This window comes from Eulemur rufifrons, chromosome 23, assembly GCF_041146395.1.
Source record: "Eulemur rufifrons isolate Redbay chromosome 23, OSU_ERuf_1, whole genome shotgun sequence".
Taxonomy (NCBI): Eukaryota; Metazoa; Chordata; class Mammalia; order Primates; family Lemuridae; genus Eulemur; species Eulemur rufifrons.
In genome coordinates, this window is record NC_091005.1 from 21277249 (window position 1) to 21302547 (window position 25299).

At 38.2% G+C, this 25299-nt stretch overlaps 1 protein-coding gene across 2 annotated transcripts; it reads right to left on the reverse strand.

The window, feature by feature from the left end:
• Positions 1–1931: 1931 nt before the first annotated feature.
• Positions 1932–25252, reverse strand: CMC2 (C-X9-C motif containing 2). Of its 2 annotated transcripts, XR_011231294.1 has the most exons (5): positions 16853–16915; positions 15279–15529; positions 4573–4644; positions 4231–4353; positions 2327–2377 (listed from the first exon to the last, which is right to left on the reverse strand). XR_011231294.1 is itself a non-coding variant. In XM_069456490.1 (4 exons), exons 2-4 carry the CDS (start codon positions 16931–16933, stop codon positions 2291–2293), a joined length of 240 nt encoding a protein of 79 aa, XP_069312591.1. In that variant the 5' UTR covers positions 16934–16965; positions 25127–25252; the 3' UTR covers positions 1932–2290. The 2 variants fall into 2 exon arrangements, 1 of the variants encoding a protein (XP_069312591.1); XM_069456490.1 differs by lacking the exons at positions 4231–4353; positions 15279–15529 and adding an exon at positions 25127–25252 and having other exon boundaries at positions 1932–2377; positions 16853–16965.
• Between the last annotated feature and the right edge of the window lie 47 nt (positions 25253–25299).

The following is a 25299-nucleotide window of genomic DNA, read 5'->3' on the forward strand; positions in this document are numbered from 1 at the left end:
ACAAGCTTTTTCCAACGTGCGAACGCCTTCCAGCTCCACTTCAGCTTCCACTCCCTCCTCACTCAGATGGCTCTAAGGTGACAGATGGCAGAGGAACCACCTCAGCCCTGACTGTGATCCAATGACGCTTCCTCCTCCGAAACCAACCGCCTTGGCAATCTATGGCACCATCCTCTACGGTCTACCTTCTGCTTGTGTGTCTGCTCCTTCTCCCACATGCGGGGCTCGGCCTCCTGTCCCTGGATTTAAACACACAGAAGACCTACCCAACTGTCAACTGTAGATACTTCTGGGGAGTCAAGGGATACTGGGGTATGAAGGACGAGACCAACCTTGTACTCTATAAAACTTGTAAAGTTGTTTGAATATCCCATAAAAAGGTACTCATGTAACACTTACCTAATTTCTTAAAAATTAAGTCAACTCCAAAGTTTCATTCTGCTCTGTAAAACAACTCTCACAGTCAACTGTCGACACTGGCCTACAGGGCTTTAGCTACCGTCTGCATGCTGACATCTCCCAATTCTGCTCTAGTCCAGGCAACGCTCATGAGCTCCAGACCTGAACCCCCAGCACGGCCCATAAGCCATCTCCATCTGGACCTCCCCCCCCACACCGCACCTCTCCAGTGCTCCCTCGCCGTCCAGGAAGGGTGCCGTCAGAATGCAGGCACAAACTGAACGCCCGAGACACCCTAGACTCTTCCTTAAATCCTTTACCTAGTCAGTCACACCGATCCTCTTGATCCCCAAAGCCACATCTTTAATTCAGGCCCTCAATTCTAACTTAAATTAGGACAAAACTCTAATTGTTCTCCCTGGGTGTAATCTTCCTTCCCTTCCAATTAATCCCCCAAACTATACCACAAAAATCTTACTAAAATACAAATTGAAATATAGCACCCCTCCAACTAACCCCTCTCCCCAAACCCCTAATCACTGTATTAAAATCTGTAACTGGCCACCACAGCATTGAAGATACTATTCCCACAGATTTCAAAGCTGTTTGTGATCTTCCACTACCAGCTCCGATATTCCAGTCATGCTAAATGACTTAAAAGTTCCCTAGAATGCATCCCATTTACACTCGTTTGTCAAAGGTCACTCAGGACTGGTCATGGAGACCCTTTCTATGTTTCCCATGTCACCTACCTAATCACGGCAATTCATGATTAGAGTTGACTAATAATCAACTTGTCACTTTACTACAAGATTCTAATGGCAAAATGTCTGTACCTGAGTGTACTGCCTGACACTCAGGGAACTAAAATATTCATACAATCTGTCTTGTGAGGGACTTCAGAATTAATTCTGGGTCTTCCCCCACCCCTTCATTGACTGTGTTATCCTCTGTAATTGCCTTGCTAAGTGTACACGTCCAGCTTCTTGAACATTTCCTGTGATGGGGAAATCCACTTACTATAAACACTGACACCAACAAGGCCTCATGCTGGATATTATACACAGAATTCCACTGGAAGGAGCTCACAGCTCAGTCTGTTCCTTGACACCTACCTGACACAAAGACCAAACTCCTGCTGTGGTTGTAGCTGCAAGCTGCTGACTTGCAGATTGTCACAGGCCTCAGGAACACCTGGCAGAAGGAACACTGGCGAGATGACTGCTAGAATTGAGCGTGGGAAGAGGAGCCCTGTACCCAGCAGAGGGGAGACACTGGCTCAAGGTTAATGCCAGGAGTTAACTGGCACCTAGAGTGGGCACGTTCAACCACATGGGGAAGCAAAGTCTGCTAAAACTTAAATCCGAACCAGATGCAATTTTATCAATATTAAATATTTAATCTTTTAGAAAATCATTCCTTAAAAACAATAACATTAGAACAATTTCATACAGTTAATTAATACTCCTGGGATTTCCCCAGAAACCTTTTTTGCCCTAGTGTATGTCTTCAATGTTTAAGCTTTAGAATCGTCACGTTGTCAAAAAGGGAAGCCACCATTTTGCCCTAATTCCAAAAGAGTCTAAGAGAAAGGGGGAAAAATTATTTAAATAAATTATTTTATTGAGGGAGCTAAGTTACTCAAATGTTAACTGGTTGTAAATAAAGGGAAGAAACGTGGTAGAAGTCAGGTTTGCTGGTAAGAGGAGGGATGGTACTAAAGGCTCTTCCCAACAGATACTCAGAATCCAGGGTTTTCATATTTCTCCATGGTCCAATTTCTCATGGGTCACTTTCCATTCAAAGGATTCTAGAGACCAAATAAGACAGTATTCTTTCAGATATCAACCAAGAGTCTTCTCTTAGCCAAGGCATCCAATGGAAATATAATTTATTTTTCAGATTCCTCTGGAGGATTAACAAGTCTCTTTCGCATCGCTTCACCAAGCTCCCTGCTCTTGGTCCTCTTTTCCATGTACTGGAAAATAAAAGGAAGAAGGGGGAGAGAAGAAACAGCAGATTATGTCACCATTTATAAATAGTTAGAAATATTCGCAAAATAAAAACGTTTTTACTGACAAAATTCTTGTTTATCTTTTATGTCACTGACTCTGAGATCTGAAACAGTGACCTTTGAGGACATCTAGTATAATTTCATTCAATACAGTATAGCACCTACATCCTAATAGGCCCCAAAATATTTGCTGAATCAATTTCCTCCCAAAATATGAATTCAGTAAGTATTTAAGATGGATGAGTTCTGTCCTTGTTCTTAGGGGTTCATAGTGTAGCAAGTCCTCTAACTCTTGCTGAGCACTTCTACTTAGGAGGGGCTCACTACCCTGACAGGTAACCTGTTTAACTGTTGGACAGCTCTACTTGTTCCAAAGTTTTTACATTCAACCAAAAAGTCTTTCCCTGTAAACTCTCCTACTGCCTTCTATTTCTTCTTGCCTGCTATAATTTTCAAACATCCAATTATAGATAACCACTCATCACCTCTTCTTCAGGCTGAACATTGCTGGTTTCTACAATTGTTCCACAGAACATGGCTTGTCTTCTAATATCTGACCTACAAAATGACTTTTATTTCACATAGCACTTTAACATTCATGGCCCTGATTTAAAAAATAAATCACAACTACGATTGAATACAGTGCTCCAGACATGGTGATAGACATGGACTAGAGTGGGCCTAGATCTTATGACTTTGTCACATTATATTGCTATAGAAATTATCAAAAGAGTAACTGGCTCTTAGCAACCATATTATCCTATTAACTCATATGGAAACATACAGTCAGCTGATCTTCCCAGGACGTTTTCATTATAAATAGTCATCAAAGCTGATTCTCCCCAAATCCTGTCTCTATAATCAGTTACATCTACATGCAGTTTTCAAGTAAGAGATTTTCGGCCTAGTATTCTGATCTAGCCAGCAGGTTACAACTAACAGGAAACACAAAGTCTGGCATGTAAAAAGCACTTAGATTTTCTCAAATGGTTACTTTATGTTTAAAGCAGAGAAACTCGACTACTAAGTGTTTCTATATGTATATATTCACATGCTTATAATATATATACCAACACAAATGTATTTTAAAGGTGAATGAATATTTTTCCCCTGAGCAGAGGGGCAGAACAGTAAAAGTAAATCCAAATTGAAAAACCTGAGTATATGTGAACAGTTGAACATCAAAATCTTTTAGGAGCCACAGATATGGAAAGACAGGTCACAGAAATGAATGATTAGTGACAGAGAGCTAACCAAGGACGTGGCTAGAACCCCTTCCAGCACCCCTGAGAGAAAGCAGTGTGGAGATGTGTGACTTTGAGTTACTTCACTCTCCTGGTCCAATAACCTCAGGGCTAGATAATCTTTAAGAAGTTTTCTAGGTCAAACGCTTTGACTGAAGGACTCTAAACATAGCTTCTGGAATGGTAGTTTTCAAACTTTTTTTCCTTCCTCATCAAAAGGCTACTGCAAATTACAGATGAAGTACCAGGTCCCTTCAAAGTCATTCCTTTTACGTGTCATATGTTAAGTTTCCTCATAAAATTATTGGGGGGACAAAAACAAAAACACTACTCTAGAACATGGAGTGCCTGGAAAATGACAATGTACTTTGTACTTTGGTCATTTGCCCAAGTCCAGCCGGGTCTAAAACCAGGTTCAGGATATGACAGTCTTCCCAGACAAGTCAAACGAGATCCCCATGGCTTGTACAAAGCATAACTACAAAGAAATTCAAAATGTTAAAGCCGGAAAGAGCCTAAGTCTAGCCTCCTCAATTTATATATGGAAATTGAGGCCCAGAGAGTTTAAGTTACCTGCTAATCAGCAAATAGCTGATTGACATAAGTCTTTCTGCTGACCAGAGATTCAGTTTCCCAAACCTTAAAATTCATCCAGATGAGTTATGGTGATTATAATAAAGAAGCTGTTTTCATCATCTGTGTGCATGGCAAAAAAAAAAAAAGAGAAATGTTCTGAAACTGTATCCAGAAGAGGCTTTCATTTCTCCTCTTGGTTTTAGAAGGGAGATCATACATGTGAATTTTCTCTGTGATACTAAAATCTGGAGAAAAATTCAATAATGGCAAAAATACGTAATATTCAAAAATGTTCTGTTCCACTGTTCAACCATTTCCATCCTTTGACAATATTCTTACCTCTTTTTTCAAGCATTTTCTCATCTTCCGATCAAGATCGTTGCAATGACCAAAAAATTTCAGAATGTTGTGCTAGAAGGAAAAAAGGGAGTAAAATATTTCATCCCATAATATGCCACAGTCTCTGGCATGTAAAATTTAAATATTCATACAGAAATGAGTTTACACTGTCACTTTGTTAATAAGCAAGTAACAGTTGAATCACATGTATAACATACAGTTGACCCTTGAACACCATGAATTTGAACTCCTTGGTCCACTGATACGTGGATTTTTTCCTACAATAATATATTGGAAAATTTTTTGAAGATTTGCAATCATATGAAAGAACTTGTCGACGAACCACATAGCCTAGAAATGTTAAAAAATATATTAATAAGAAAAAGGTATGGCGTGAATGCATAAAATATATGTGATACTAGTCTATTTTATCATTTACTATTATAAAATATACACGAATCTATTGTAAAAAGTTAAAATTTATCAAAACTAACACACACACTTACAGACCATACACGGCACCGTTAGAAGTCAAGAGAAATGTAAACAAACATAAAGATGCTGTATTAAATCATAATTGCATAAAATTAATTGTAGTACATACTGTACTACTGTAATAATTTCATAGCTACCTCCTGTTGCTATTGCAGTGAGCTCAAGAGTTGTGAGTATCCACTTAAAATGCCACATGACGCCAATCATCTTGTGAGCAGTTCATGTTTAGTGTAAACCTTGAGTAACACCATGAAATCCATACAAAGTGCCACTAGTGATGCTGGACGTGCTCCCAAGAAGCAAAGAAAAGTCACGACATTACAAGAAAAAGTTGAATTGCTTCATATGTACTGTAGATTGAGGTCTGCAGCTACAGCTGCCTGCCATTTCAGACAGATGATTCACCTTCTTTACAGATGACATAAACTTACAGTATTGATAAACACAGTATAGTACCATAAATGTATTTTTTTCTTATGATTTTTTCTCTAGCTTACTTCATTGTAAGAATACATTATATAATACATATACATACAAAATATGTTAATACTGTTTATGCTATTGGTAAGGCTTCCGGTCAACAGTAGGCTTTTAATAGTTAAGTTTTGGGGGAGTCAAAAGTTATACATGGACTTTTGACTGTACAGGGGGATTAGTTCCCCTTACCCCCAAGTTGTTCAAGGGTCAACTGTATACAAATAAACAGGCTTATCCTGGTCCTTCTTACAAAGGAAGAATAAATGTTCTACAAATAGAAACAAAAATAAAAAAGACCTTTTCCTTGATAAAAGGGAAGCCTGCTAACCCACCAGAACCTCACAAAGACAACGTAAAAGTTTTATCACCTAATAACCTTTTCTTTAAGAGGCACATGAAAATCACAGCATAATCCAGTCTCTAACACAGGAAGTGGCATCAAGCTGCAGTGTGGCCACGTTGACATGAGTAACTTACTTCACTAGCAAACACCCTGTCCCATAAAAGAGCCATTCAGTAAATACCTGGTGCCAGAGCCATTTTCTCATTTGCCTCCATTCAAAATGTCGCCAAAATACATCAAATACATGGCACTGTATTAGATGCCCTATATAGGCCATATAAATAAGCCACTAATTTACAATATAGGAAATTTATGTCTGAAGTTCAAAGTCTGTTTTGCTTGAAAAACAAAACAAAAATATCCTAGTTGTTTCAAGTCCTATACCTATTATCATGGGAAAAAGTATGAATACTCTAAAGCAGGTTAAGATGAAGCCTGAAGTTAAGAACCCGAATTTTAGTAGGACCATAATTAGTGTGCTTGTACTTCATGATTTTCAAGGGTGGGTGAGATAGTGTGGTGAGCTGCTATAATGACATGCCATAAATGCTGAACTCACAGTTGTAATGAAAAGCACATCTTTTCCTTTTCTTTCTAATTAAGGCTTTCATGGAAACCAGACAACACATAATTAATTAGTAAGCTACGTCTCATGCTGTTTCCTTTTTTCCTGCTTCACTACCACTTTAAACGTACTTTTCAAGTCCACATTGAATAAGTGGTCAGTTTTTCTGGAAAGCATTTAAGATAGACTAGAATCTCCCATTTGTTACCTAACAACCTTTTCCGGATAAATATTTCCTGTGGGTTTTTCCTAAACTACTTCCTTGACAACAAATAAACAGGGACAACACATTTTCACCTCTTCTATCTAGTCAAGCAGAAAGAAATAACAGAAGACAAGACTTTCCGAACGTAAGACAGTATTTCACAGTTTAGTTTAAATTTATTCATATCATCCCGTATACATATATCTTCCTTTTAAAAATCAATGACAAAAACTAATTTATGTTTCTTTTCACCTCAACATTAACTATGAGAATTATACTCTTGTGACATTATGTGCAAAATATTACACCCAAATGCCCCACTGAAATTGGAGTACAACAAATGCCTACAGACTGCAATTCTTTTGTACATATACAGAGAAAGTCTCCCGTGCCTGATGTCTATTTCTTGAGAACTGAACCAACTAAGTAATTGAATAAGTGAAGCAATCAACAGATATCTGACAACCTCTTACATGGAGAGCAAGGTTCCAGTCCCTAGGGATACAGCAGTGAGCAAGGTGGCTCTGGGCCCTACTCTCACAGCACACAGTCAGAGGGAAGGAGACGAATAATGTGACTGCCATAAAGCAGTGGTCTTCAAAGTGTAGTCCAGGGACACCCAGGGGCTCCCAAGACCTTTTCAGGGGATGCACAAGGTCAAAACTATTTCCCTAATAACACAAAGACCTTATTTATTTTGTTCACTTTTATCCCCTTACAAGGATACAATAGAGTCTTCTAGGGGCTATAAGACAGATTGAATATAAAAGCAGATATGAGAATCCAGCTATATTCTTATATATTTTCAGACATAAAAGTGCAAGAACTGTCACGAAGTAGGAAATGTATTATGTATGATGCTACTGAAGTACAGAGTGACTGTACCAAGAGAATCTAGGCCAGGTTAGAAGAAAAGGGAGAGGAAATGACCAATTAAGAAGAAAACCTGCAGGATGTAAAACCTGGTTTTGCAAACATTAAGTAGAAATAGTGAGAAATACTCTAAGCTAAGCAAAGGAAAAATCAAGTATAAAGGCTTACAATAGAAAAATAACATTCTCCAGTATAACTGCAAAAAAGGGCATGCAGGAGTGAGGGAGAAGGAGTTGTGGGAGAGAGGTGAAGCCTGAGAGCTACCCAGGGACCAGTTTCATGAAGCCCTTGAAACATAAGGCAGAAATTTAGATTTCATCCTATAGGTAAAGGGAGCTATTTAAGGGGAACAAGGACTAAATTTATTTTTGAAAGATCACTCTAGATGCAGTATGGAAAGTGGATCTGGACAGAGAAGAGGACAAAACGGTCAGGAGACCATACAAAAGTCATTTACAGGTGGTCCCAATAACACTGGCACAGACTACGTTAGTGGCACTGGCAAATGAGAACAATGAGTCCAGAGATACCTGGCAGAGAGAACGGGCACCACTTGGTGACGGTTCACATGTGAGGCAGACAGAGGAATTAAAGATGACACTGGTTTCCGGCTTGGACAAGTCAATGTCATTCAATAAGATAGAAAGAAGAGGTTTTAAAAAGAGATGAGACGAATTTGTGTCTGAACATATTGAGTTTATCTGTGGAATCATTAAGTCCACCATGTAGTTGACAGAAACAGACCTGAAAATCAGAAGAAACAGACACCAGAGATAAAGATATGAGAGTTACTGAAAACATGGGAGTGAATGAACGTTTCCAGGAAGAGGAAGCCTGAAAAACAGGTATAGGGTAGAGGAGAGTCTGGTGAAGAGACCAAGTGGCCAAAGAAACATAAGAGAAACCAGGGAAGAGAAAAGTATGGTAGAAGCCCGCGGAACAGTGCTTTGAGAAGGAAGCAAACACCGCCTGGGAGAAGAGTGAGGGAGCTACTGAAAACGCCCACCGAATGTGGCAACAGTGCAGTTGTTAGCGACCTTGCAGTGTCTGGATCCTAAGAGAGGGTAGAAACAAAACTGAAAAGAGGAGAAAGCAATATTCTTTCAAAAGTTTGCTCCGAAAGGGAAGCTAATATAGGAAACCAGAAGGCTGAGACTATCAGAAGGGATTTTATATATTCATTTGCTCAGGATGGAAAAGATGTGCGCATTTTAAAACGCTAATAGGAAGAAGACAAAAAGAGGAAAAATATCAAGATAAAAAATGCTGGATAAACCCAATTGTCAATGACTTTATCTCTGGGTAGAGGAATAAAAGGCAATTTTTGTTTGCTTTACACTTTCCTAGATTTTTTACACTATCTACAATGACATGGATTATTTACCCATTGCTTTTATAAATCAGAAAAGAAAATACAGGAGGACTTCCAAGTAGCTTTGAGGAAAACAGCTATTCTAAATTCTGTATTTTAACTAGACAGAAAGAGTATCTTCCTCTTAATGACAAATGTAGGCAAAATAGGCCAGTAGATCAGAAGCAGCCCCTAGATACTGACAGCCATGGGCAAAAACCACAGAGCTATAAAACATGGAAAGAATGACAAAAGCCCAGCAAGTTAGGGCTATATGGAGATAAAACAGTCATGTACTTCAAGAGGGTTGGAGAGCACTGCTGCGCGCCAGCACAGAAAGGGCTCTCAGAATGATGGACTAAACAACAAAAAGATTATAATGTAGAATAACACAAATTCAAGGCTTAGGTAATTTAATGCATTCATTTTGTCGATTAAACACGGTAATGCTGCGTCCTTCTCAATGTATCACATTAAGAGACACATGGCAATTTGTCCCATTACTGGTGATGTTAACTTTGATCACCTAGGTAAGGAGTGATCTGCCAAGTTTCTCCACTGTAAAGTTGTTAGTTTTGCCTTTATAATTATTATGTGCAGATACTTTGAGATCATATAACTATCGTTATTCCTCAAACTTTTCACCCGTTAGTATCAGGACCTATTAATGATTCTTGACTAAATCAATTTTTACTACAATGGTTACCATATAGTGATTTTCTAATTCTAGCATTCCATTTATATTTTATTAGCTGGCATTCTACCGTAAGGAAAGCTTTTCCTTTTCATCCATATATTTATATGAGTTTGGACTCACAGATTCTTATTTAACTGATTATGTTATTTTCATTACTCTGATGCTCTGTCCCATTTTTGGCCAGTGGGAGTTCAAGCTGGCCCCTGTCCTTTTGACAGTCCCCATCATTCTTCTATGTCTTATTTCCTGGTATGAGACACTTCAGGTTCTTGTTCTTGCCCAGCCCTAACCCTAGAAGTAGCCATTTCTCCAAGGATCCCTGTTCCTGTTTCCCAGAGAATGGTAGTTAGAAACCAAAATCTGGGCACTAGGTATGCTTGTTGCTACAGGAAAAGATTTATTTTTTTTTTCTGTAAAAAAATATATACATACATACATACACATATACATACACATATATATATTCTTCATCTAATATATATTAAAAGCCATGAGTTCACACTGACATCTCCAATTCCAATCTAACACCACAGAATTCATCCTAGCCTTTCCTCTTCCATATTTATAGCAGTAAGAAACCTGTCTCTTCTTATCTAAAATATTTTACGTATTTGCTCAACCCTAGAATACACAGAAGTCAGTTTCAGATTGCTGATCTATGCCATTGCAAAACCCAAACTGTACTAACCACAGCTCTTTCTGTCTTTAGCCTATGTTCAAATTATTAGGGTTAGTTCATTTTTACCTTTAGTGTAATTCGATGGCTCATTTGAAATAAAGTTAGGTTCATTTGGTTTTGCTTGTATTCTATTTCTCAGTTTTCTTCCCATCCTTGCTTTTTGAGCATGTGGAACATTAACCAGGCTCAAAAAGCAAGAACTATACAAAAATGTAATTGAAAAAGTGTCACTCCCTCATTCTTTTTACCCTGTTCCTACTCATCCCAGAAAGTAATGAATTTCATTAGTTTCAGGTTATCTTTTTTTTTTTTTTTTTTTTTGCACAAATGATGAGATACAAGTATGTTTTGCTTATCTCTTCCTCCTTTTTTACACAAACTCTAGGGTACTAAAAACACTCTTGCGCTTTGATTTTTTTCACTAAATATATCCTAGAAGTCATTACATGTCAATTCATAGAAATTTTCCTTTCTTTTTTTAAACAGCCATACATAAGAGCCAATTGAAAGACTCCCCAGTGGCCAAAGCTGGAACAATTTGAGCAAAAAAAAAAAGTATAATAGATTATAACCCAAATTATAAAATAAATATACATGACCCCATACTGATATGAGTAAATAAATGGGGGAAAAGAGACAAGTCTCCAGAACATAATTCCAAAAAATTACGTAGATATTCCACCCTCTAGGAAAAACAGCATAACTCCCCAGCCCTTAAGTGACTTCCTTCCAAAGAGTTATGAAAAAGAAGGGAAAGAATAACTTTAAAGAAACCTGACAAATACTACTCTAGCCAGGTAATCAAGGTCAATATCAACAGTGATAATCTATGTTGTAGTATGTAGCCTTGATATGATATGATGAAAATGATCCTTTACCTCTGTGGTCTCCCTCCCAAAAACACATTGTACCAGTCTAACCATGGGAAAAGCATACGACAAATTCAAAAAGAGAGGCATTCTACAAAATGCCTGAGCATTATTCCTCAAAACTCTCAAGGTCATCAAAAGCAAAGCATAAGCCAGTAATCCCAGCACTTGGGAGACCAAGCCAGGAGGACTGCTTGAAGCCAGGAGTTTGAAACCAGCCTGGGCAACATAGTGAGACTCTCATCTTTACAAAAAAAAATAAAAATAAAAAATTAGGTAGGCATGCTAGCACATGCCTGTAGTTCTTTCTAGCTACTCAAGAGTTTGAGGCAGAAGGATCCCTTAAGCCAGGAATTTGAGGTTACAGTAACCTATAACTGTGCCACTGCATCCCAGCCTGGGAGATCAAGACTCTGTCTCAAAAAAAATAAAAATAAACAAAGAAAGAAATTATCACAGCCAAGAGGTGTCTAAATAGCCATGATACCTAACAGTAATGTGTATCCTGGATGGAATCCTGTAATACAAAAAAGACAGTAAGTAAACACCTAACATGAATAAATCTGAATAAAGCATGGACTTTAATTAATGATCATATATCAATATTGGCTTATTAATTATACATTGTTATTAACATCTTACACTGGGAAGGTACATTTAGTTCATTAATTGTACCAGTGTAAGATGTTAGTAACAGGGGACACTAGGTGTGGGGTATATGGGAACTCTCTGTACTATTAATACATTAACAATTTATCTATAAAGCTAAAACTGTCCTTAAAAATGAAGTCTACTTAAAAATAAAAATTAAAAAACAGCTGTACAGTATTCCATCCTGTGGATGTCAACCACTGTATGTTGGGAAAGGTTGTTTCCAACATTTTGCACTTTCAAACAATGCTGAAATCAATAACTTTGTACATATTTTCATACTGTCGAAGTTATACTTTTAAGTTTAAACTCCTAGAAATGGGAATGATGGGTCAAAACTTAAATACACTGCAGTTTTGCCAGACACTGTCAAACTCTTCTCTATAAAAGCTCTACCAATTTTCAATCCCATCAAAAATCAAAGAAGAGTGACCTTCTCCTACTACCTCCCGAACAGAATATACTATCATACTGTTTAAATTTGCCTCCCTGAGGATAACGAATGGTATCTCAGCATATTTAATTTGAGTTTCTCTAACTACTGAGTGAGGCTGAACTTCTTTACATACATTAAAGGTCATCTTTTCTCTTTTTGTAAATTGTTCATGCTTTTGCTCATTTTTCTCTTTGATTTTTGGCCTCTTCTTCCCCTCAATTTTTAAGGGTCCTGCATTTATAACATCAGGACTATTATCTCATTACCTGTGTCATGTGTTGCCAATACTGTCTCCAGTTTAAAAAACTGGCCTTTTGACTCTGCATTTTTGTAATGCAAATAATGCAAATTTATCAATCTTTGATTTTATTGCCTCTGGAATTTAGAGTCCTCGTTAAGCAGTCTTTCCCTACACTTAGGTTATAAAGGCATTTACCCATGTTTTCTTAGTATCTGTATTACTTCATTTTTGGCATTTAGATGTCTGATCCATTAGAAGTTGATTCATATGTTAAGTATTTTAACTTTTTCCAAATGGCTCTATTAATTGTCCCTGTGCCATTTATTTAAAAATCCAACTACAAAACTTCTGTTTCTGTCCATGAAGGAATAAGTGGTAAAAACCAGCCCTCCCAACAACTAGAAAACTGGATAAAATACATGGAACATTGGGACACACACTGGGAAAACAGACTGTGCAGGACTGTGATACCTGAGAAAGAAACAAAACAACGTAAACCCTACGGTCACCTAGCTTTCTACCCAGAGGCAATTTCCAAACCATGTAACAGGGAAAGAGAACTCAAGAAGAGATTGGTGGTGGTCTCACTGAGCTGAGCCAGCTGGAATTTGTCAGGTAGAGATACACAGAAAAAAAAAAAAAAAAAAAAAACTCCAGAAATCTACATGGGGTTCCCTTGAGTCACTGAGCATTCATTCAGCTGTACATGTGTTGGAAGAAACTTCACAAGGCCATAGTAACTACAAAGAACAACTACAGCAACTGTAAGCTGGAAAATGCAGAGAGCTACACAGGGATGGCAGTCAATGAAGTTCTTACAGGCCAAAGTAGAGAGCTCACTGAACACTCAAGTCCATCAATAGAGAATCAAGAAAAATCATGCTTTAGTAGCTGGGCTAAACTAACCCCAGAGTAAACGCTACTCCAGACATGCCCTAAAAATACTTAAAAACATGCCTAAAGAAAAGAATCAAACATTTCCTGCCAACAGAAAAGATAAAATCCAAGTGGTCAATAATATTCAGCCTCTTATGAAAACCAGTAAACATATTTTTTGTAGAAATTGACAAGCTGATTCTAAAATTAATATGGAAATGAAAAGAACCTAAAATAGCCAAAACAACTTTGAAAAAGGACAGAGTTGGAGGATTTACATGATTTGGTTTCGAGACTTACTGCAAGGCGACAGTAATCAAGACAGTGTGGTACTAGTGCTAAGAATAGAAATATAAATCAGCGGAACAGATTAGAAAGCCCAGAAATAGACCCATTCACATACGGTCAATTGATTTTTGACAAAGGGATCATGTAAATCAGTGGAAAAAGAATTAGTTTCTCCAACAAATGGTGTTGAAACAACTGGATATCCACAGGCAAAGAAATGAAGTTCAACTATACCTCATACCATACACAAAAATTAACGTGAAATAAATCACAGACCTAAATGTAAATGCTTAAACTAGAAAACTCTAGAAGAAACACAAGGGAATATACAAAGACTCTTAGGACACAGGAAAAAAAAATGGTTATAAAACAAAAAAAATGAATTAAACAGGCATCGTGGTACGATCCTATGGTCCCAGCTACTTGGGAGGCTGAGGCAAGAAGATCTCCTGAGCCCAGGAGTTTGAGGTTGCTGTGAGCTATAATGACACCACTGTACTCTCCCCAGGGTAACAGAACAAGACTCTGTCTCAGGAAAAAAAAAAAAAAAGATAAATAAGACTTGGTCAAATATACAAGCTGCTCTTTGAAACACATCCTTAAGAAAATAAAAAAGAATGCCACAGACTGAAAAAAATATTCATAATACACCTATCAGTCAAAAGATTTGTATGCCAAATGATAAAAAGAATGCTTGTAACTCAACCATAAGACAAACAACCCAATTTTTAAATAGGGACAAAAGATTTTATGTGAATGGCTAATAAGCACATGAAAGGACGCTCAAAATCAATAGCCACCAGGGAAATACAATTAAAAACCAAAATGAGATACTGCTACATACCCATAAAATGGCTGAAGTTAAAAAGATTAACAATATCAAGTGCTGGTGACGATAGGGAGCTGACAGGAATAATACAGAATGGAAAACATTTTGGCAGCCTCTTATAAAGTTAAACATATTCTTACCACATGACCTAGTAATTCCATTCCTAGGTATTTACCCAAGAGAAATAAAAAGATGTCCAAACAAAGACTTGTACATGAATGTTCGTAGCAGCTTTAACCAAAATAGCACAACTGCAAACAACCTAAATGTCCATCAATAGGCAGATAAACTGTGGCATGTCCATATAATGACATACCACTCAGAAGTAAAAATGAATGAACTAAGGACACACACAACAGCATGTATGAAGCTCAAAAACCGGCCGGGCGCGGTGGCTCACGCCTGTAATCCTAGCACTCTGGGAGGCTGAGGTGCGCGGATCGTTTGAGCTCAGGAGTTCGAGACCAGCCTGAGCAAGAGCGAGACCCCACCTCTACTAAAAATAGAAAGAAATTATATGGACAGCTAAAAATATATATAGAAAAAATTAGCCAGGCATGGTGGTGCATGCCTGTAGTCCCAGCTACTCGGGAGGCTGAGACAGGAGGATCGCTTGAGCTCAGGAGTTTGAGGTTGCTGTGAGCTAGGCTGACGCCACGGCACTCACTCTAGCCTGGGCAACAGAGTGAGACTCTGTCTCAAAAAAAAAAAAAAAAAGCTCAAAAACCTATGTGAAGCAAAATACAAGAATACGCAACATAAAATACATTTAGAACAAATTCTAGAATAGCAAAACTAATCTATAGCAACAAAAAGTAGTTGAGTGGTTACCTGGGCCAGAGGTGAGGGTTGAGGACTCAATGCAAAGGAGCCCAGGGACCTCTTTGATAGAAATGTTTTAGATCTTCAATGTGATGGTGGTTGTATGGGTGTTTATATTTGTCAAAACTCATCAGACCGTACACTTAAAATAGATGCCATTTTTTTTTTTACACATAAATTATACTTCAAAAAGGTTAATTTTTTGAAAAGTCCATCTTTAGCTCCAATGATTTGAGATGCCACCTTTATTATAAGAAATCCTTTTGAAAGGGGAAAAAAAACAATGTTTAATTTGATTCCAAGTTAAAGTACTCATGGACCAAAAGACAAAATGCAAAAATAAACATGTAACAAAGATTACTTAAAATCAAGGATTGAAAACTCTGGCCCTTAACCTAACTTAGTAAACAAATATGAAGAGATAATATCCTTATTTATGTCCAGCATTATGAAACACACAACACACCTCTAAGGGCTGTACTGGCAAAATGCTCAATGACAGACTTAAACATTATTCCACAAGTCCCTCTCTCTCCACTGTGCCTCTGTTGGTAGACCCTCTCCTTTAGTGTCTCTGCCTGTAACTGACAATATACAGAATTGAAATATTGTACATTAAATCAATACAAATCAGTTTCTGTTCCTTAAAAAGTAAACATTTATATTTTTACTTTAAAAAAATCTACAAGTTACATTTTACTAGTCTGGCTCATTTTTCAGTTGAGTCAGTAAGTCGGTGTGTGAAAACTCCCAATTCTTGATTTAATGTATGGTGAAAATAGATAGCCTAAAGTATATTGTCATTGACAACATTCTTTGAACCGGTAAAAATATCTAACTTCACACGTTATTAGTATTACTTACCACCTTACTTTTGGTCTTTAAATTTTACTCACTTAAGTGATACTTACTATTATTATAATTTGATATATCTAGAGTTTATGAATATCTTGAGAAAAATAACTAATACATCATGCAAAATTACCAAAAAACCACAAATGCTTCTCATAACAAATATGTCATGCATCAAATATATGGAAAAAAGCTAAATATTCAACACTTATAAAAATACCAGCTTGATTTAATGCATTCCAAATATGGGCTATTTTTCTATTTGGGTTTCAACCACAGAATTTTACTTCCATTCCACTAAAAATTAAGTAAATACATCAGATTAGGCCAATCATAAATCAAATCTAGTTAATATCTAACCACATAAAATGTTTCCATTACCATTAAACACAGAATGGTAGTCATCAAAAAGCAGATGATCATAGAATAATTTCACTATGATCAGAAGAGTCAGAGCTGAGTATAACTGTTCTAGTTTAAAAACATGGATTCCAACTATCACATACCGTTTCAGAAATTCCCTAACAAACTACCAAGCTTGATTTTTACTAATCATAAAAGGAGATGTTTCTGAAATATCACCCATATCAATTGCTAATCTTTACTAAGCTTAGACCCATTACTAAAACAGCATCATTTCCTTCCACTAATGGAGATACAGTAACATTTTACATCAGGGTGTTATACCTAAGTTTCATTTTGGCTTTATAGTCATTTTTCTGAACTCTTACATTTTTGTGACATTCCTTAAGCAAGTTAATCAAGATGTTGCATTCTTCAGTGTGCAAGTGTGGAGATAAGTCAGGATGCATCTTTGGAAGGTGATGGATCACAGCAGTGCAACCTGTGGATACAAGAGTGTCTTGAATATACATGATTATATTTGTTAAGGCCATCTAAAAGCATTTTCTATAAGAACCCTCAGTGACTTCTATCAGAAAAGAATGTTAACCATTAACCAGCTGTGTGTTGGCCAGGCAGGGTGGCTCACACTTGTAATCCTAGCACTCTGGGAGGCCGAGGCGGGAGGATCGTTCGAGGTCAGGAGTTCAAGACCAGCCTGAGCAAGAGCGAGAACCCATCTCTACTAAAAACAGAAATTATATGGACAGCTAAAAATATATATATAGAAAAATTAGCCGGGCATGGTGGCGCATGCCTGTAGTCCCAGTTACTTGGGAGGCTGAAGCAGAAGGATTGCTTGAGCCCAGGAGTTTAAGGTTGCTGTGAGGTAGGCTGATGCCATGGCACTCTAGCCCTGGCAACAGAGTGAGATTGGGGGGGGGGGGGAGCTGTGTGACCTTAGGCAAAGTACTAAACTTGAGCCTCAGCTTCCTTATCCAATGATTTAACATACACAGCAAGTTATCAGCAGTGTCTAGAGAACCTATAGGTTCCAAGGGACAAAAGCAGGAATCCTCAAGAGACCCAAAAAAGTGCTCAAGCAGAAACAGCTTGCCTATATATTAATAAGCCTGACTTCACATATTTTCCCCACAATCCAAAAATTGATTACAACTCATTTGGTTCAGATGAAATTCTACCAATTAAGAGAATTGGCTTATTAATCCTTTTAAAATGTATATACCTCTGCGACAGATAAAGGGCCATTAGTCAGTTTCACATTAGTGTGAATTAATATTGACTGCTTTCTTCATAACATCTGGCTGAAAAAACCTAACTGAACAATGAAGTGAAACAAGAAGCAGATTGTGGAAAAAAAAAAATTCAAATTTAGCAGATACATCCATAAAACTAATTATTACAATGAAAACATGAAGCTAGAATCCCTAAAATTAAGTTAAATTGGTTCATTCACAAAGTAGGAAATTAGCAGCCAAGGTCAAAGGAAAAACATTATTTTGAGGTGTTTGCTATAGTTATTTAGTACTATTCACCTATTCTTTTTTTTTAAACCAATTCTTTCTAACTCAGAAATGATTACCAAAAGAAAGAACCAATTAACTGCTTTAATCTTTTAAAAGTCTCAAGAACAAAAATATAGGAACCACCTCATATCCTTTAGGATGGCTATCAAAAAAGAAAAAAAAGAAACTATCAAAAAAGAAAAAAAAAAAAAAAGGCAGAAAACAAGCATTGAAGAGAGCATACTGGAGAAACCGGAGCCCTTGTGGACTACTTACTGGTGGGAATGTAAACTGAGACAGCCGCTATGGAAAATGGTATAGCAATTCTTCAAAAAATTAAAAATAGAATTACTACATGACACAGCAATTCCACTTCCAGTTATACATCCAAAAGAACTGAAAGCAGGTTCTTGAAGAGGTATTTGTACACCCATGTGGATAACGTATTATTTACAATAGCTAAAACATGGAAGCAACCCACATGTCCAACAAGAGATGAATGGTTAGGCACAATGTGGTATACACATCAGCCTTAAAAAGGAAGGAAATTCTGGCCGGGCGCGGTAGCTCACGCCTGTAATCCTAGCACTCTGGGAGGCCGAGGCGGGTGGATCGCTCAAGGTCAGGAGTTCGAGACCAGCCTGAGCGAGACCCCGTCTCTACTAAAAATAGAAAGACATTATATGGACAACTAAAAATCTATATAAAAAAATTAGCCGGGCATAGTGGCGCATGCCTGTAGTCCCAGCTACTTGGGAGGCTGAGGCAGTAGGATCGCTTAAGCCGAGGAGTCTGAGGTTGCTGTGAGCTAAGCTGACGCCACGGCACTCACTCTAGCCTGGGCAACAAAGTGAGACTCTGTCTCAACAAAAAAAAAAAAAAAAAAAAGGAAGGAAATTCTAACATATGCTACAACATGCATGAACTTTGAGGGCATGCTGAGTGAAATAAGTCAGTCACAAAAAGACTGATACTGTATAATTCCACTTACATGAGGTACTTAGAATAGTCAAAATTATAGAGACAGAAAGTATTAATGGAATGGTATAATATTTGCCAGGGGGAGAGGTAGAATAGGGAGTTACAGTTTAATGGGTTTTACAAGATGAAAAGTGTGATAGAGATGGACGGTGGTGATGGTTGCACAACATAATATTAATTCACTCATTCATTCATTCATTCATTCATTCATGGTGCTGTGGCTCACGTCTGTAATCCCAGCAGTCTGGGAGGCCAAGGTGAGAGGATGACATGAGGCCAGGAGTTCAAGACCAGCCTGGACAACATAGTGAGACTCTGTCTCTAAAAGAAATTTTTTTAAATTAGCCACATGAGATGCCATGTGCCTGTAGTCCCAGCTCCTGAGGAGGCTGAGGTGAGAGGATCTCTTGAGCCCAGGAGTTCAAGGTTACAGTGAGCTATGATCAGGCCTCTGCACTGTAACCTGGATGACAGAGTGAGACCCTGCGGGGTGGAGGGGAAGAACAAACAATCAGTTTTATTTGTTTTTTTCTGGATTTTTTTTCTTTTTTCTTTTCAAACAATTTTAAAAGAGACCCCAAAACAAATGTGGGGAAAAGTTTGAATTTCTATTTTACCAAAGAAAATACAGGAATGGGTTAATTATGCATATGAAAAGATGCTTATCATCATTAGTCTTTAGGGAAATGCAAATTAAAACCTTGAGATACCACAACATCCACCAGAACAGCTATAAAAAAGCTATAAAAAAGTCAGACAATAGGAAGACATTGGTTAGGATGTGGAGAAACTAGACCTCATGCATTGCTATTGGGAATGTAAGGTGTCTACTACACCTTTAGAAAACAATTTAGCAGTTTCTTAAGTTGAAAACAAACTTAACATGATCTAGCAGTTGCACTCCTAGGAATCTACCCAAGAGAAATGAAAATACACATCTAAACAAACACATGTATGAATGTTCATATGAGCATTATTCATAATAACCAATACTGGAAATCATCCAAATGTCAGATGAGGGGTAAATGGATAAACAAAATGGCTGCATCTACACAATGGAATACCATTTATAATCAAAAGGGATGAACTACTGATGCACTCTCCCACATGGATAAACCTAAAAACCCTACACTAAATGAAAAAAGCCTGATGCAAAAGACTATGTATTATACACAATGCCTAGAAAAGGCAAATTTATAGAAACAAAAAGCTGATCATTGGTTGCCTAGGACTGAAAGGCGAGGATGGTGATTAATTTGCAAATGGACAAAAAGAAACCTTTTCGGGTGACGAAAATGTTCTAAAACTGAATTGTGGTAATGGTTACACAACTCTACAAATTTACTAAAATTATTGAATTCCCTTACAATGAGTGAATTTTATGGTATGTAAATTATACCTCAATAAAGCTGTTAAAAAATGTTCTGAGAAATTCTAACTGCTCATCCACCTTCCACTACCAACAAATAAAATTTTAAAAGTCTGAACAAATATTGTAATTCCAGAGGATTAGAGTATAGCTTCTATATCAGATTGCAACTTGTAAAAATGCCAGTAGATCACTGTTCCATTCATTAACTACTAAAAACACACACACAAAAACATACCACAGCTCAAGATCACAAATCAGGCTGTTGCACCAAGCTAAGTAGTTATTTGAAATGGAAAATGAAAATGCAGCCAAGTTCAAATTTTCTTTGCCTGCCACTGACAAGGTCCTTTCAATGACATAAATTTTTTATCTGAGAAAAATGAAATTTCATACAGTTCAGCAATTTAAGCCATCTGATATTATACCAATATTATGCAACCACATTTACGTGTAGTATTAGCTCTCTGGTTTCTGCCTTGATTCCCTTTTTTTTCTTTTTTTCAGACAGGGTCTTGCTCTGTTGCCCAGACTACAGTGCCGTGGCGTCATCACAGCTCACTGAACACTCCAACTCCTGGGCTCAAGTAATCCTCCTGCCTCAGCCCCCGCGCCCCCAACCCAATAGCTGGGACTATAGGTGCACACCACCAAGCTCGGCTAATATTTCTATTTATATAGACAGGATCTCACTCTTGCTCAAGCCGGTCTGAAACTCCTGGCCTCAAGCAATCCTCCCACCTCTGCCTCCCAGAGTGCTAGGACTACAGGTATGAGCCACCGTGCTCTTGATTACTTTTTCAGAAAGAAAATGTACCTGTTTTAAACACCTAGAAAATGTTTTTAATGTTTTATTTTGTAAATGTATTTGACAAAATATTTTTGCACATTTCTGTCAACTAGCGGTCAAATTCATACCTCTATAGTTCAGAAACAAGCTTATGATATACTGAAATGACCTCTTTAATTGGCAAAGTAAATACTTGAGAAGACACTTGGCTGCTGAGATAATACATACATGCACATTGTAAATAAGCACAAGTACATATAATGATATACATTTTCCTCTCTCCATAACAAAAGTTTACTTCAAATATGTATGCTAGCATAGACCCAGCTAGGATACCAGTAAGACATCTTCCCTTCTACTTCTTAATTTTATTTTTAATTGACAAATAATAATTGTATATATTTATGAGGCTCTTCTACTCTTATCCAAGATGAGTATGTCGCACAATAAAATGGTTTAGTTTCCTTTTGCTATTCTTCTTGGTAAGAAGCTACTCCTTAGCCTAAAGCTCTAAATGCTTACTTTATCCCTTACCTAACATATTCCTTGCATCCCCAATCGTTCCCCTCTCTCCTCCACCATATCTTTTGAGCTAGATAGCCTCTTCCTTCCCTTTCCCTGTCCACCCTTCACCTATACTCCCTCCCATCCACGCTGTGTCACCTGGCTTTGCCTAAAAGTTGGCGCATACACAGATGTACTGCTATACTCTTGAGTGTAATATAAAACCACGACTATAAAACAATGGCATTTTTCTGTCAGAACACATTTAAGTAAGTGCTGATAACTTCCAGTAGTCACCTTTAAAAGCCTATTCTAATAACACTAATATAAGTCAAAGTGTTTTTTATGAACCAAAGAAAAGCAAAATGTATAATACATTCCATATTCGTACTTTTAAAATTCCTTCAAAGCCATAAGAAGACTTCAATATTACTGGTTTAGAAAATAATTTTTTGAACTCTTACCAAGAGCTAGGCATCAGTGTTATAATCCAACAACCTTATGAAGTGGGTACCCTTTTAAATTCAGCTGAACCATAAGAAATTATCTTTTTGTAGGTCAAAATAGGCATCACTCACATCTTCACAGACAAACTAAGCCCCAGGTTACACAGCAGTAAGTGGCAGAGTTACTACCCAACGTAATCTCTAACCGTGACAGATTTTTCCCATGTTCACAATGGGAAAGACATGCCTTGGCAGCAGTTTGTGAATGAAATAAATTCAGATTGGAAAAATTATTTCCCAAAAAGACTCTGGCTACAAGGCCAACAGGCACTAATTCTAGGCTTAAGTTCCAAAGAAGTCAATATACTATTATCCTGTATTATTAGAAATAGAGGGTCTGTCTAGATTAAAAGAACAGCATTGTACATGTCACTGGACAGCTATTCACAAGTTACGTCACTTCAGTTACTAATCTGAGACCTAAGTCTCTTCTTCTTTAAAGTGGAATTAACTCTTGACCTATATCTTGGTGTTGGCATAGGTTTAAAATGACATATGTGGAAGTATCTAAAAGAGTAAATAGTGAGTGTGACATATGTAAAGTATTATTTGTAGATCTGAAATTCTCAGTCATATGCTAGGAAAGGCTGAACTGAATTTTCTCTGTGATGTGTCTAAGGACAGGACTGGAAATCAAAGGGGAGAAATTGCAAAGGCAGATGTTATCGTCTTGGATGTCCAACAATGAAACAGGTTGTTGGGTGAAGCTCTGAGTTATCTGCAGTTGTAACTTGTCCAAAAGAGATTGGCTACATCAATTAAAGATGTCATAGAGTATATTCTTACACTGCATTCTTAACTTCTCAAATCCCTGAAATAAAATGCACATGCAAGGGATAAACACTTGGTGGTACTAAGAATACAGAAAATAATTTCAAAAGGGCAGTCCCAAGATAATTATGAACATCAGTAGCACCACGGAAACAAAGTGAAAGGAACATAAGACCTCCTGCATGGCTGCTTCCATTAGGAGCAGGACGGAAGAGGGATAAATTCCATCAAACTGCTATTATTTGGTTAAATACAAAACTTCAGTCCCACCTTTACACAGGCATTTAGAAAACATGGAAAGGGTACACTTGTCACAAGTACACCACCTCCCTCCCCGTGTCAGCCGCACTCACTTCCTCAAGTATGCACATAATGATACCAAAACAATCCACTGAAACTCTTTAAAATTTTCAACTGTGAAAATGTGATGTTTTGATGTCTGGTTAACAGGCCCCTAAAAAAATAATTTTAACTTTTCCTTGGGACTTGGCTGAGAGAGTAGAAGGAGTAGGGTACTATCACCAAAGATATAAAAATGATAGTCTTATTTCATTCATTCCTTCACCTTAGTCTACATACTCAGAGGTAAAATTTCCCTAATGAGTATTCTATGATAGACAGCAGATTTCAACCACCAGGTGGCACAATTTTAGAAAATAAATAAATCAAGAGCAAGCAATATATTAACTCTAGCCAAAAGAAAAGGGGTAAGCATTCTAATAACACACTCCAGCAGATCTATAATCACGGGAGAGAACCTTATATTTTAATGCCACTTGGTTTTTCTTTAGAAAGATTTTGCTATTGTGTGCCTGCACAGGAAGAAATTTACACTACAGTTATAATTTCTAATGTTGTTTTAAAATATGCAAAAAAACAAGGCTGGAAGAGTCTGTTGTTCAGTCTGAAGAACCCGCTCTACAGGGGAAAAAAACCCTGTACATTAATACTTTATGCTTTCTAACACACATTTCTAAAAAGCTACATTTCAGAAAGCTCTGGTATTATTTAAATTAGTATTTTCCAACTTTTTCAAACTATGAACCATGTCACAGCAGAGGTAGCAGACACAGCAGGAGACTGCCTACCCGACCCACTTCTACTTATCGCACCACAAAATGACCAAATCTAAACAGTTGCTACTGATTAAGTGTTCTCAAGGAACCCGCACACATTGTTGCTTTCCTTAAACAAACATTTATGAGTACTTACAGGGTACTTAGCACTCTGCCAAGTCATGTGAATTTCAAAGAAAAACAAAAATCGGTCTAGATACCTCAAAGAATGCACAAGCTAGTGAATGAGTATTCTTGTAAATGCACCTAGTAAATGCCCAATAAACGCTTGCTGAACGTTGAATTCATGATTATCAGAGACTGAGAATTAGTTCAGACCTCAACACAGTAAAAAAAGGATGGAAAGAGGCTCATTTTAAATCAACTAAAGAAGTGCAAAAGCTTGTACGTGTAAGAGATACAAAACGCATCACACAGAATTCCTTTGCCATTGCAAACTTCTGTGTATTTAAAGTTCTAAATGGAGATTTCCAAAACTTTGACTTATTTACGACTCTACATAAAACGCCTGTTGTGAAAACACAAGCACGATAGTGTTTAAACCCAAGAAAAGAGATGTGAATGTCCACTTTCCTTGAAAAGTGCACTAAGGGAGATCTTAGAGGGCTCTCCCATCCCAAGACGGATGAGACAACTTTCACTGCAGCTGAGACGCGCGGTAACAGACCCCCACTTTCTGCACGCAAGTTCGCAACTCCTAGGTAAACAATAACGACAACACACTTTACAGGGCGCTCAGCAACTCAGATACGGGGTTGAAGGTTATACCCATTTTACAAGCGAGGAAGCCAAGGCTCAGAGAGCGGAAGAGCCACCCAAGGTCACCAGGCTAGAGAGTGGCGGGCGGATTCCAACAGCGAGTGACACCCGAAGCCTGCTCTTAACCACCAGCATGTCCCCACCAAACGCCAGAGGGACGACCTCGGGATGCACCTCCAGCCGCACCGGCAAATTCCCTGGCGCAGCGGCCGGATGGGACCAGCGGGAGCTAGGACGCGGGGCCGGCTTTTCCCGGTCCCGACCTCCGAGGGCCGACTGGCAGCCCCGGCAGGACGTGGTACCGCGGGACGCGCGCCCTCAGGGGACCGGACGAGGGACACGGGATCGCTCCTCAGAACACCCCAGACTCCCGAGACTCACCCGACTCGCGACCACACCGGGAGGGCTGAAGCGGTCCAGCGACGGACACTCCTGCGCGGAGAGCCGGTTGCCAGCGAGGCCGGAGAACGGTAGCTGCGCAGGCGGCGGGCGCCCCGGCGCCCTCCACAGCCGACGCAGCACACCCCGCCGCCCGCCGCCGAGGCGCATGCGCC

Bases quoted from the DNA above. Each gene is read 5' to 3' on its own strand.
- CMC2 (XM_069456490.1), bottom strand. From the start codon at position 16,933: ATGCATCCTGACTTATCTCCACACTTGCACACTGAAGAATGCAACATC. The intron at 4,645-16,852 runs GTAAGAGTTCAG...TTTTCCTTCTAG, and splicing joins TTAAGGAATGTCACAAAAAT to CACAACATTCTGAAATTTTT. The intron at 2,378-4,572 runs GTAAGAATATTG...TTTATTTTCCAG, and splicing joins GAAAATGCTTGAAAAAAGAG to TACATGGAAAAGAGGACCAA.